General features: G+C 45.6%; 1 protein-coding gene across 12 annotated transcripts in view; it reads right to left on the bottom strand.

Moving 5' to 3' along the window:
• RAPGEF1 (Rap guanine nucleotide exchange factor 1) overlaps window positions 1-13,395 on the bottom strand; it is a 75,993-nt gene that overhangs the window by 22,427 nt on the left and 40,171 nt on the right. For 7 of the 12 annotated variants that reach the window (XM_031556207.1, XM_010720921.3, XM_010720918.3 and 4 more), the window contains exons 7-11: window positions 12,842-12,965; window positions 11,724-11,907; window positions 10,635-11,147; window positions 4,125-4,327; window positions 2,057-2,215 (exon numbers count right to left, since the gene is read on the bottom strand). In XM_031556207.1, coding sequence (XP_031412067.1) covers window positions 2,057-2,215; window positions 4,125-4,327; window positions 10,635-11,147; window positions 11,724-11,907; window positions 12,842-12,965 — 1,183 coding nt within the window. The remainder of the gene's footprint in view (window positions 1-2,056; window positions 2,216-4,124; window positions 4,328-10,634; window positions 11,148-11,723; window positions 11,908-12,841; window positions 12,966-13,395) is intronic. The other 5 variants (XM_031556208.1, XM_010720922.3, XM_010720925.3 and 2 more) reach the window with 2 other exon arrangements.

A 13,395-nucleotide genomic window follows, 5' to 3' on the forward strand; every position in this document is an offset into this window, starting at 1 on the left:
AGCTCCTCAGCTGGCTGGTAGGGAAAGCTGTGCTCTGGCACCGACCCCCCTGCTGGGAGCACTGGATAGCTAATGCTCAGCTCTTACCACATTTACTGCTACCATCAGCACTCACACGAGAGAGTGGGGAAAATGAAGACATGAGAATGACAGGAGTGCAGCGCAGATCACAGCAGCCCTTGCATGAAACAGTCATTACAGGCAATGCCCAGGAGCAGAATGCAGGAAGGGTTCTGGTCAGGCTGAGTGCTGAACACAGGGTGTCACCCTGGGAGAGATCCAAGTCTTAACAGCTGTTTCACATTGCTGTCTCATTAGGGATGGGGAAAATGGGATAAACCACGGTTATAGTATTATATGGGCCAGCTATGAAGTATGTAAGGACATTGGTATTTTGCAGCTCAGAGACAAAGAGACGCTGTGAAGTGAAAATAGCATTTCTGCCTGTCAGAAACGAGACCATGACATTACCATTATTTGAAGGCATTAACAGAAGTCACCATTTTTAATTCAGTTTACTTTCTTTGTGCACCTGACAGAGCACTGCCCAACTGTTCTCGCTGTTACTCATACTTCAACCATTCATTTTCCCTTCAACAAATCCCTGCAGAAGTGAATAAGGATTTTCTAATGTGATTTTAGCATTTCATCAAATAATATATTCAGAATAACACAGTCTGAATCAAGATCAGAACAGTTCAGAATTGTTAAGTATGCAGTAACCACTTAAATCAGGACACTTCTAAAAGTGGAAGTGCCCAGGTATTTTTAGAAGATTACAGTATCATATTTATAGCCTCTCAATTAAAACAAAACCAGTGACATGCTTTTATCTGGATTACAGTTCTGTGTAACAGAGAACTGTACAGTTAACAACTATTGCCTTAGTTCAAATTTTAAAACTGTTTTCCACACATTTATGCAAGCACCAATCTCACCACACCTCAGCTTCCCTGCTCACAGGGTTATGCCACACTGCTCTCTCTCACACCAAAGGAAGCCAGAAGCTTTCATTCATTGCATGTGAATTAACTTACTTGTCCCTGAGTACTTCCTTCTTCAGGCCCAGCAATAGCATCACTGTCACTCATTTTTAGAGAATGAGTAAATGTTGAAATGCAGTAATGGAGTGGGAGGATAGTTTTCAAATATTCAGTATTAAACTAAAGCACTTCTGAGTTTCCCCTGCTCTTGCCTGATAACATCTCCAAAATCAGTAATTTACAAAACATCCACGTTGCTGTTAAAAAAGTCTGTTCTCAGCTATCATCATGCAGGCAGTCAGAACACAACCAGACAGTTTTACATGCAAACACTTCCCACACTGTTGAGCCACTGGAATTCCATGGTTAGATTTAATTTCATTACATTAACACTCTGTTGTTGCTACCATTTAATTTAAGCATCTGATCATAGATTTAGGCAGTGCTGTAAGATTATTCTTATTTCAATTTACATAATTTTCAGCTCCTCCTGTGGTTCCGACTCCTCATCAGTGCAACTCAGAAATCTGAGCTTGTTTGGGACCACGGAGGTGCGAAGAGATGCAGACAAGCAAATATAACATGAATGATGTGGCAGAGGCTATTTTCTAGGAACAAAAATATCAAGGAGCCATATCCACTGTTCCGTGCATTTGGCTAAATCCATCTATTTCAAGGATGGCATCTCGTTATTCCTCCGAAGGCCAGGCTCACACAGCAGTACTTAATAGGCTCATTCACATGGCTGGCGTTATGCAGCAGAACAAAAAGACCGTGCAGTGCCACTGGCAGCCTGGGGGTGAGCAGGTCAAAGCAGAGTGCCTGAGCACCTAGGCCAGATCTCCTCCCAATCCCAAGACAGACGTGTGAAAGCCACATTTTCCCTGTATTTCAGTTAGCAAGATTTGCACACCGCTTTCATCACCTGCCTTACAACAATCGAGTTCAACCCTCCCTCCCCCACCATAGAACCTCACCCAGAACTGGCAGCATTAGCACGGGGTTTGCAGATGAGCATTTCATCACCAGCACAAACACACACACAGGTTGCAGGAGCACGGAGAGCAACTCACCGAATGCACAGGAAAGGAGCTGTGCCGGTTGAGAAAGGAGTTAGAGACTGACATAGTGAGGCCCTGAGCGGCACCGGTGTCCTCGGGGGTGAAGGGCACTTTAGTTTGCTGGACACAGTAGGAGATAGAAGGGAAAGAAGAGGCAGCATAGGAGGCCTGCTGAACAAAGGGGGAGAAAGCAAGAGACAGGAGAAACAAAGAAAGAAAGCACAGAAAAGGCTATGAATAAAGGGTAAGAAACGCTAACTGTAAAACAAGGCATATAATGGCTTGTTAAGCAAACAGCTATTCATACAGTTCATCAGTCAGACACACCGACCTGCCTTTCTTGAGCTCAAGGGGCGTGTCAAAAATCACAGTTCAAATCTTCTTTGTTTCACAAATCCCTTAAAAATAAACAGCCCAAGGCAGCTGTGCCATGGGGAAGCATGCTGCTCCTCACTGCCCTTCTTCTCCATGGCACCAGGGGCAGATGCCCAAAGGAGCAAGTATGGGCAGGAGCAGCTGCCCAGCAAGGAGCTGCCCCTTTCAGATGGGCAGCAGCTGACTCCTGCAGATTAGCAGTTTTTTGTGGTCTTGTTTTTTTGGTCCATTTGCAGATTGGAAACCTGAGACTGCATAGTGTGGCCTGTATGCCTTCACAGATGCTGCTGGGATATTGCTTACCAGGACACCCAGCACATTTTCAGTCCAATTCTAAATGACAGATCGTTTGCACAGGAGGGAGATACTACTCTGTAAATAACAAATACTATCAGGAATTTCTCCTGAATTCCACTACAGTAAGGGTCTGAGGGAGGCCAAGCTGTATCTAGGCTTTCTCAGTTTGACCTGTTGAATATAACATACAAACATTTCACATACAAGCTATGAAGCTTGCAAGACCAGACTTCCTAATTATTATTTTAGAGAAGTCCATCCAGCAGACTTCCCTGCTGCTGGAGCAGCTGATGTCCCCATGATTTGCTGCTTCAGAATCTCTCAGGGCAGTGGGAGCAGAGGAACAATAGAACCTGATGGCTTTTTCAGTGATTGCTGAATGAGCCATTCTCTGCTTGCATCACCTTCCCAACTGGAGATGAAGGCAGAAGCACAAGGCTGCATTTTAAGAAACCTCTGCTTCAGGGGAACTGCAAGCAACACCTTGATGGCATCAGCTTGCAAGACTAGAAGGATACCTGACAGGCAGAATGATGACATCTTGGCTGCCCAGATAATGATTAAAGGGCACCAAAGAAATGCTTTGCTTCCATTGACAAACTGCGTAATACTCAGTTTACTTCAGTTTACTTCACCAGAAACGTTACTTTATCTTGTCAGGACACCTACCTGTGCCACAGGAATGTAGTTATTGAATTCCCAAATTAGACCTCAGTGTAGCTTTTCCTACTTGATTAAAAAGTAACACTGAGGCAGTCAAATTTTAGCACAGATAACGTGAGGATGCACTGTGACAGTTGCCATCACGACAGCAAGAGCATGGCTCTGCTCCTGTACTTCATCCTGTTTTGTTACAGCCATGGCCAATCTAAGTCAGGTAGTAGTGAAAAACAGGTTAACTCCTGAATCACACACATGGACTAATGCAGGAAAAACACGCAGGAGTTAAATAATAGCTGTACCAAAGTTCTGTGGCTCTGGCAAAGACTGAGCCATAAAAGCAGTGATTATGTTTAAATGGTTATTATCAGTGGCATCCTTGACAACAGTTGCAAAACAACATTGGGAACAACAGTGCAGCAACCTCTTCAAAACTGTGCTGCCCAGTGTGTCAAAATCTTCAAAGTAACAGACATTACATGTGTCTCTAGTCTGGCACAGCTATGCCATGTGGAAGACGAACATCTCATTTTTAGGGGAGGGGTCTGAATGTAGGGTTAGAAAAGAACAGAAGAGCTCAAAGTAGATGATGCAAAATGCCTAAAAACACATTACTGAGATGGCAAGGAACACAACGTGAACAACATCAGTGAGACCCCCTCCCACAACCCCAGCCTGTCAGAAACAGGAGCAGCAAACACAGAGCTGCTCCAGGAGGGGCTGGGAAGGGCTCTGTGGTGTCACTCACCAGCTGCCGCTGCTTCGGTGGAAGAGCAGGAGGGGGTGCCAGATCTTGAGAAGGGTCTAAGCTGATAAAGGAGTCGTTGAAGCCATAGACCTCCATGAGGTGCTTGTTCTTCTGCTGGTAGATGTGCTCATTCTGCGGGGTCTGGTAGAACATGGATGGCTGTGGCTCTGAGTAGTCCTCTACAAACTGCATGTATGCCATCACTGCAACACAAAAAGTCACACTCAGTGCTCCTGGCCTGTGTGCTGCAGCTGTCCTGCCCTCAAAATAAAAGAAGAGTAAGACCGTGCTGCTCTCAGCTGCCCTCAGGCCAGGAGCAGCAAGGTATCTGCAGTAACTCACACAGCAAGCTGCCATTCACCTCACAGGAATGAATTTGTGAATGTCCTGTCCTGCAAGCCAGCGCACAATGGAAGCTGTCACAGTGCACAAACACGTTTGGCAACAGATCTGCTTAACCCAGCGAGGTCTCCTAAGAGTGACCCAAGGAGTATGACGCACCTGTTCTTGGTCCAAGCCCCCTCTCTCATGTAACCCATGACAACCCAGAGAACATTGCTCAGGAGCTAATGGTCAAACTCATCAAGAGAAAGGATGCCATCTTGCACAACGATGCAAGCTCAACAGCAAATAATTCCTGTGCCTATAATAAGTGTCCTATCTATAGACAGACTGCAAGCTCTCCCACTCTAGAGATTGTGCTTTCTCCATCTTAGCAAGCTGATGAAATTCATTGGAGAACATCTACCTGCAACACTGGGCACACCTCTCTCAGCTATTTCTATGCCACTGCTGGCACAACAGACTGATCTCTTAAAAGAGTCATTGACCATGACTTCTTTCTTCCTCAGCTCAAATCCAGCATCCTCAGCTCTCTCCCTTTCCAAGGCGTCTTAGCATCTTTAAATTTGCAAATGAATGCAGTTGGTTCAAAAGCTGAGATTTGGTTTGATGAAACTATTAAATGGGGTGAAGCCTTATTTCATGGACCTTAGTATCTGTACAACATCTTCCAAAAATCTTTGAAAAAGTCCCATACAGGTCTGTCTATGTAGATCTGATAAAAGATTAGCTAATATTTTAGTGTGGAAGGAGAAAGACATCCAGCATCATAGAAAGATTACTACAAAACCCCAGAATTATTAAGGGACAGAAATGTATTTAGATGAAAAATACATAACTTTCATCTATGGATCTGAGAACTGGAACAATAATTGTATTTAAATGTCATAAATAGAACTAACCAGGGACTTGCAAACACGCTGTCACATACAAATTACTCTGATCATCCATCCCCTCCTCCTGATAAACACGCAGTTGTCAGGCTTTGTAACTCTGGTCATTAGGCAGCAATTATTCAGCTCCTGCTAGCATTTCAGTTGCGCAGCCGACATGAATGGATGATTTCAGTGAGAGCTGTAAATACAGCCATCACAGCGCAGTATTTGGGCATTGTGAAGCTTGTTCCCACACTAGCTCCACGGCAAAGCCCTCTGTTCACCTGCCAGGCAGGCCAGCCTACTGCAAACAGGATGCAGCCGTGCAGCCTGCCGGCAGGAAGGACCCGCTCTGCACCTGCCATGTGCACCTTTTTTCACATTTCCTCTAGTGCTTTAAACTTCGCTTAGAAACGGAGCTAAAGCAGCTGCCCCCTTCCCACCCAATGACATCCCTCCTCCAGAAAACCAAATAAAAAAGGAAAAAAGCTCAGGAAACCCCAGCTGGTACATTTGGATCCCGAGCGGTAACACCTGCTGTCCCCATCCCATGACCCCACACCGTGCTGCCAGAGGACAAGCTGCCCATGTCCCACAGCACTGCCAGCTCCTGCAGAGCTCTGCCAAAGCTGCTGCACTCCTGACCTTCAGCTACACCAGCCCAGCTCCTCTTCCTCCCCCAGCCTCCCCCAGCACCACACAGAGATGTCAGGCACCGTCCCTGGTGCTCAACCCCTTCCTTTTGGAAGGGGAACTGACAGAATCCAACTGCATGCACACATCTCAGTGTGTGCTGATGTCTGCTCACTTGCTTGGATGAGCACTCACATATAAGCCAAGTCCAAGCTTACTCCACTTTCACGCAGCATCACATGAATTCTAAGACCTAACAGTGAAAAGATGCATGCTTTGCCAATATTCTCTTCTTTCTTTTCTGAAGGTGTGTTGGTGCAGAAAATACAGAATTACTAAAACACTATGAGTTTTCAAGCATTTACAGTTGACTCCAGTATTCCCATTAATACTTGTGCCCTGAAAAATGTCTTAGTATCACACAGCTGCTTTGCAGGATAAGTTCTGCACACATCTTAGCAAATATATTTCCCTGGTGGCAAAAGTGAACTAAGGATACAGGTCCTTGGAGAAGCGTGGAGGACAAGAGCTCGAGGGAAAAGATCACATTTTTAGAGCTCATCAACTTATTAGGACAAAAGCCAAGAATTCTGGCTTGGCAGTGCTGCCGTAACGCAGCTGACACTGCTAGACTCAGACCAAGTCTTCATGCAGAGTTATCTACAAACTCCGTGCTGCACTTACTGCTCAGATCCAAAGACATCTCAGGATCAATAGCTGGGAGCTGCTGGGTTCAGAAGTTTGTTTGGCACTACAGACTCAGGAAGTGTTGGTGAAAAGTGCAGCACATTAGATGTCTGTGTAAAACTGAATTACTGCAACTCAAGGTAGTGAGCCTGAATGCTGTTGAGAGCCTTAACTCAATCTGGAAGGGAATAATGAAGAGCTCTTTTATCTCTGCTCTTTATGAGGCTAATGCATCCCGCTGCATGGCAGCTCCTGTGCCTCGCTTGTTACAACTAGTCCAGGGCTGTGAGCGTGTCTCTGCCTCTACTCTGTCTTCATCTGTTTTCAGGTGAAGTAAAAACCAGCTGGGATGGTGAAATACAAACCTGGCTCAGCAGCAGAGACTGCAGAGCACAAATTAAATAGGCGTCAATAAAATGCTGCCAATCTTCAGCCGGAGAGGAAGGCAGCAGGACCACTCCTGAGATGGCTGTTTGCAAAGGCTCTCCTGTTCCCCCCCACTCCCTGATGTGGTTTCAGATGAGGCAGAAATTTACAAAGCAGATGGGAAATTACATCACCAGCTCAGATCAGGCCGCATGCCCTGCAGCCATTCTGCAAAGAGGGAGGGATGGGGGCTGCAGCCTCCACCGTGAGCAGCCGGGGTGGGGTGACACAGCGTCTAAACAGCACCTCGGGAGAGAAGGGAGGAGTGAGACAGAACCTCTCCCACCCCGGCACCAGGCGCAGCTTATGTCAGCTTTGAACCAAGGCAGAATGCACTTGAAAAGAGGGAGAGAAAAAAATCAAAAAATTAAAAAATCTCTGTCTGTGGCAAGGAACATCTTCCCTGCAATCTGCTCCCAGCGCTGTGGCTGTCATTTCTGAAGGAGCGGAAGCTGCTCAGGGATTTCTAGCACATATCAGCTCTGCATGATGAAAACGATGAAAATCACAGGTGCTGCTCACGCTGCAGCAGGAGTCGGCCAGCAGTGCTGTGGGAGCCCTCCAGCCTCAGACCAGCAGTTCCTGGGGTCTGCAAGGGATTCTTGGAACATTATCAGCAACAAGGTATATCTGCAATACCAGTAAGGCACGGTAGTATCTGATGAAGAAAAGCCATCGCAGGTCTGAGCCAAACTCCTGGTGCTGCCTGTGTTACAGCCAGCCCCACACAACAGCACTGGATTCATGTGCATAAGCAAGAGCCAAAGTAATGGAAATTCTCAAGCTGCACCACACGTCAACTCACTGGAGAAGTCAAGGTCGAACAAGCCAGTCTCTGCTGTCACCTCTGGGAGGAGAGCTGTTTTTCAAAGAGCTCCCATTATATGCCGGCTAAGCCCAGACTGCCCTCAGCGTGGATCCTGCAGTTGAATACCGGCTGCTTACAGGGCACCAGGCTGCATTTTGTTCCCACTGACAGGGAAGGAAACATAAGTGCCTCACCACTGGTTTGCAAGCTGGCTGGGGGCAGATCTTGCTATTTCTGACTTCAGGCTCTTCATGGCAGAAGCTGTTCCCTGCCCATGTCTTGTACAGCAGGAGTACGACGCTCATGCTCAAGCAGATGTCTGGAGTAATTTGCCCTTAACACAGTAGAGGAACAGTAACTCATGCCCATTTAAAAGGTTTATCACTCCCCTGTTTAAATTATAGAGATGTCAACTCTTGGAGGTCCCTCTGAGCACAGATCACAGCAAAACACACGGTTAACTCAAGGAAGATTCACTATATATTATTTATAAAAGATCAAAGTATCAGCTGCAACATTTCCTGACAGCTACCAAAAGATGACCCACAACAAAGGCACTACAACCAAGTCATCTCTGCAACAGCTCTGGACCTTTCTAATACATTCATGCATCTCTTTGGGGTCACAGAAGTGTGCTGGGGCTGTGGAAGCAGCTCTGCCTCATCTACGTGGTTACACATGAGGGTCCACGTGTGTCAGTCCCTGGGCCAAAAAATCCTGGGCACTACCACACAGTGTTTCACTGCCCTTTTTGTGTCGAAAACAAAAGGAAAGCTAACAACCACAGATCTGCAGTGTGATACACCGTGGAGTAAAGCATACGAAACAAGTTCTTAGTGTCAAAAAAGAAGCCATTATAAATTTGCAGCAGTCAGGTATTAGCCCAAGTACTCTACTGCAGGCTTTGCAGCAAGGATGTTTAATCAAACCCGTGGAGCTGTCAATACATCAGGCAACACGTTCTCCCATTCCTAACAATGCAATCTGATCAATCCTCTGACATCTTCTGATAGTGCCAGATGACAGTTAACTCTATTCTAACATCAAAGAAAGCTCACATACAAGGCTTTGCCACTTAGGTTAGAAGTGTGCATGGACAGCAAAAGAGAAGCTGGCATCTAAAACTGTTTTTAAGTAATTCTTTGACATCTCATATAGCAAGAGAAAACAAAGAGATGGGGCTTAAAGAGAGAAGTAAATATCTTAGGTCTCTCCTTCAACCATCACACTGTCTCCTACCCAGGACCTATCCCAGCACCACTCCCACTAAAGCTGTTTGCAAGTACAGTTGTTCATTTCCCCACTTCCACTCCAGACTGCATGGCTTAACATCACCTGCATCCAGTCCTCATCATTCAGATGCAGAGCTCACAGGAGCCTGACCTACAGAAACTCCTTGCTGTATCTCATTCCCTTGCAGTTTACACTGAATCCAAGTATTTTGAACCTCAGGAGCCATAAAAACCAAACCAATGCAAACGCCAGTGTTTATTTCCATTCTGCCATCTGCAAATCAACATCTGAGCTCCTTTTTGGTTGCTTTCAGTATATCTTAGTATTTGCTTACCAGAGAGGGACAAGTGATTTTCAGTGTATGGGGATGCTGAATGAGACTACTTTAACCTGACCTTCAATTTCAGGTAATTTGATTAAAATCCTGGAGGGTTACAAACCTGGAGGAATCACTGAGGCATAGAGGAGATGATTTCTGTCAATGCACTTAAAAACAAAAGTGTCTAGCATAGAAAACTACATAGGCATGGACAGAGCACAGATCCCCCTGCACAGGATACCAATTTCACACCTTTTCCCAGTGAAAGCACTACTAATTGTGGCAATGAGTCAGAAGGTCAACTCATAACCTTCAAATCAGCTCTTCACTTGAGCTGCAAGCCATACAGCTTAATGGTGCTCATCCAGACCTATTATACACTACTTCGCCATGCAACTGCAAAGCTAGCCAGTGACTGGTAAAGTAACATATCCCACTGTAAAGTTCACAGCCTTCCTTGACAGATCAGTATGTCTGTCCTCTTGCAAGAGGTTTCACATATTTTCAGCCATGAACATTAAGGAAATCAAAATAAGGTCATGAAAGCTTGAATTGCAGTCAGCACTGATGTGCCAGGAGTCTGGCTGGGAATGGAGAGTCTTTGCATTTAGAGGCTGGTCATTTTAATGATGTGGGAAATTCTCAGGCACTCAGGAAATGAGATCCTGTAGCAAAACAGTACTGGGCACAAGGTTAATAGTGCTGCCCTGCACAGCTATGCGAGGACTATGTTCCTATTGTCAAATAACTGCACTGGCAACCCTCAGTTTTGGACAGAAAAGTAGCCTTCTTCCTGAGCTCTTGGAGAGTACCCCATTCTCTTCTTCTGGGCAAATACTCATAAACATGGGGGAGATAGAATGGACACGAAAAGGGAAAACGATCCAGGAAAACTTGGAAGAGTGGCTCAAAGCTTCACACTTGTGCAAACCGAAATAAAATGTTCTCACTACAGTAATGAAGATGCCGAATGTTGCCACCTCTCCTGGGCCTGCCCCATTCTGGGTTCCCTGGCCACCAAAGGACTGGCATTTTCCTTTCACGTCTGATACCGACCATGAGCAATTTCAATACTTAGCCCAAAGGCATTACCTTGGGGTCACCATAACTCAGTGGTCATCAGAAGCATGGTAAACAGAAGAAAAGAGAAAGGTAAAAGTAAAACCCAAACACAAGATCTTGCTTACTGTGTTTGTTTTTCTTCTCCGGCAGAGGTGGTGGCTTCTCTGGGTCACTGTTAGAATCTGGAGCAGCAAAATCAGCAATGAATTCGACTGGTGCTGAAGAGTTTCCTTGTTGGAAGGGCAAAATAGGAGCAAATGGCGTGCAGGGTACTGATGAGAGAGACCCTGCGTTCTGCATATCATCCTCTGAGATGTTGTCATATTGTGAAGGGTGTCTCTCATATGAGACCCTGCAGCCTGAGTCTGAAGTCTGAGAGGCTGCGCTTCTCCTCTTCTTTTCTGGTAAAGCTGGAGGGGTCTCTGTTGGCTGCACAGCTCCCGAGACGCTGCAGAACTCCAGTGGAGAAGAGCTGCCCTGTGGGAGCTGGAAAGCGTGTCCATGGAAAGGGGAGCCAGATTCACCCAGGGACTCTGGCAAGGGGCTGAGGATACCTGGCACCTGTTGAGGTATCTGATCAGCATTCGAGAGGTCCTGCTGCAAGAATTCATAGTCTGGGTCATAGTGATCTGATTGATCTGGTTAAAAAAAGAGAAAAGAAGAGTCAGTCATTAGTTTTTCTCTTTTACTGTTCAGCCCTTCTCAGTTCTGCCCATCTCATTCCCCCAGTTAACTAATCAGTTCATGTAATAAGAGTGGAACTTTCTTGCAGCCGGGACTATCTTGCTCTATTTTCTGTAAAATCCATGCTTAAAACTCATATTTTTACACTAGCAAACAAATAAAAATTCAATGGGTAGTTAATTGCAATATTTCACATTTGTATTTTTGTTTTATTTTCTAGTACCTGGAAACATCACTTAAGCCTAACAGTGCTGCTATTTCCTACTGATGTCTGCACAAAAGGCTGAAACCAACAAAACACTCCACTTGAGAGCTGAATTGAGTTTGAACACAATCATCTCTAGCTAGGGAAACATATTCCCCTGGGCTTTTTCCTATCTGACAGGATATCATTTCGCATCGAACTGCCTGCAGTAACTACAAGACGACAGTTGCAAGCACAATCCATTTACTTCTGCAACACAGCTACGACAGCTCCCAAACGAGGGTGATGAGGGTTCCTGCAGCAGTCCTGGCCCAGCCCAGCTCACCTAATGTTTCACAGCTTGTGTTGCGGGAGCACTGACCACTGTCACGGTCCAGAGAAGAGAGCTGCTCATCGGACTTGCTGAGTTTGCCAATGCTGCTGCACGGTGAGAGGCGAGGAGATTCCCCCCCGTAGGAGTGGCTGCCACCTGACAACCTTCTCTGGGCATAGCAGTCAACATCAAAATCCTGAAGCAAAAAAAAAAAGCCCCAAACAACCAAAACAACAAATTACCATCATTCTCAGCAGCTCCCTAGTAATAAGATACAGCTGAAGGAACATACACCTTGCAGCTACTGTAAGAAAACTAGGAAGGGAGCAGATCAGTGCTGCTAGCCCTCCCCGGTTAGACAAGCCCACAAGGAAGCCAGAAAGCTTCCCACTGAGTAAAGGGCACATAGCAGAGCAGCCCCCAGAAGGAGCCCTGCATGCACTGCTGGAGGCCAGGGCATGCTGTGATCCACAGCGGATGTCACCAGCTGTTGACATTTGCACTGGGCAACTAGAAGGCAAAAATTCTCATTAAGTAATTGGGGCTTTATTAAATATTTGGTTAGTTTTGTGCATGCAAAGGGTAAACAGGTGATAATGGGATACAGCTGACGTCAGCTTTTGGTGCCTACTGGCTACGTTTCAATTTCAGAAATTACCTGAAGCTCATCAAGCTGCAAGTGAACCTCACAGGTATTCCAATCCCTGCAAATCAATCTAAATGAGATTGCACCAGTAACTGCAAAACCACCACAGCTTTATCTGGGTCAGCCAACTGACAGCAGAGGCTCCCTAAGTCAGAGCTCTGGGGACTGAGAGCAAGATTTGATTTTGGTGCACAATTCGAGTTCTCACTGCTGAGTCAGTAAGTTCCTGAAGGTGTAAAGCAAAACAATTTACAGTCTTGTAAACTCCACGTTAGCACAAGAGACTAACTAGTACACACTGTCACAAGTTTTCTGCAGTTGTACCAGAAAACTTCCCCAAAGCACCAGCAGCAGTCAGAGCAGATGCTTAAACTACTGCTTAGGTTAATTGACATGTTAAACTGGAAATGGAAAAACATAGGATTTCCCTGAGCTTTTCTGCAGGACATTTCCTTTGGATTTCACAAAGGGGTTATGCCATTACCTGTCTGTTGATTCCAACGGGCAAACTGGATCCACTGGTGGCTCGACTCATGGGGGCCACAACTGCCACTCTGGTTGGGGAAGGCGCCGACTGCCGTTTTTTAGGGGGCAAGGCTGGAGGAGGACTGCAAGACACAACAGGTATTGATGCTTCCATTACCACCAAAAAGACTTTTAGAGGCTTCAGGGGCTTGTTTTTCAGGTAGCCTCTGACTTGCCAGGATCAAAAAGCTCACATCCAAAGCTGACCCGGAGCTATTCAACAAAGAGAATACCCTACCAAATACTGAGTTAACACCACTCTCACAGGAAAGGTCCTGTTCAGTGATGTATTTTTTTAAGCTTGGAGAAGACTCAGTATTTCAGAAACAAAAATAATTGCTGCTTTAAAAATTATTTTTAATGAAACTAATTAGCACAGCAATTATTTTTATATAAAAGTGGTGGAAGTCCAAATTAAATGTTTTGGTTGACCTGAGCAAAGTTTCAGTTCACAGAAATTTCTCATTCCTCCTCTTCAAACTTTTTTTAGGTTTGAGAGGGGTTTCAAAGCTG

Source organism: Meleagris gallopavo, chromosome 19 (assembly GCF_000146605.3).
Source record: "Meleagris gallopavo isolate NT-WF06-2002-E0010 breed Aviagen turkey brand Nicholas breeding stock chromosome 19, Turkey_5.1, whole genome shotgun sequence".
Taxonomy (NCBI): Eukaryota; Metazoa; Chordata; class Aves; order Galliformes; family Phasianidae; genus Meleagris; species Meleagris gallopavo.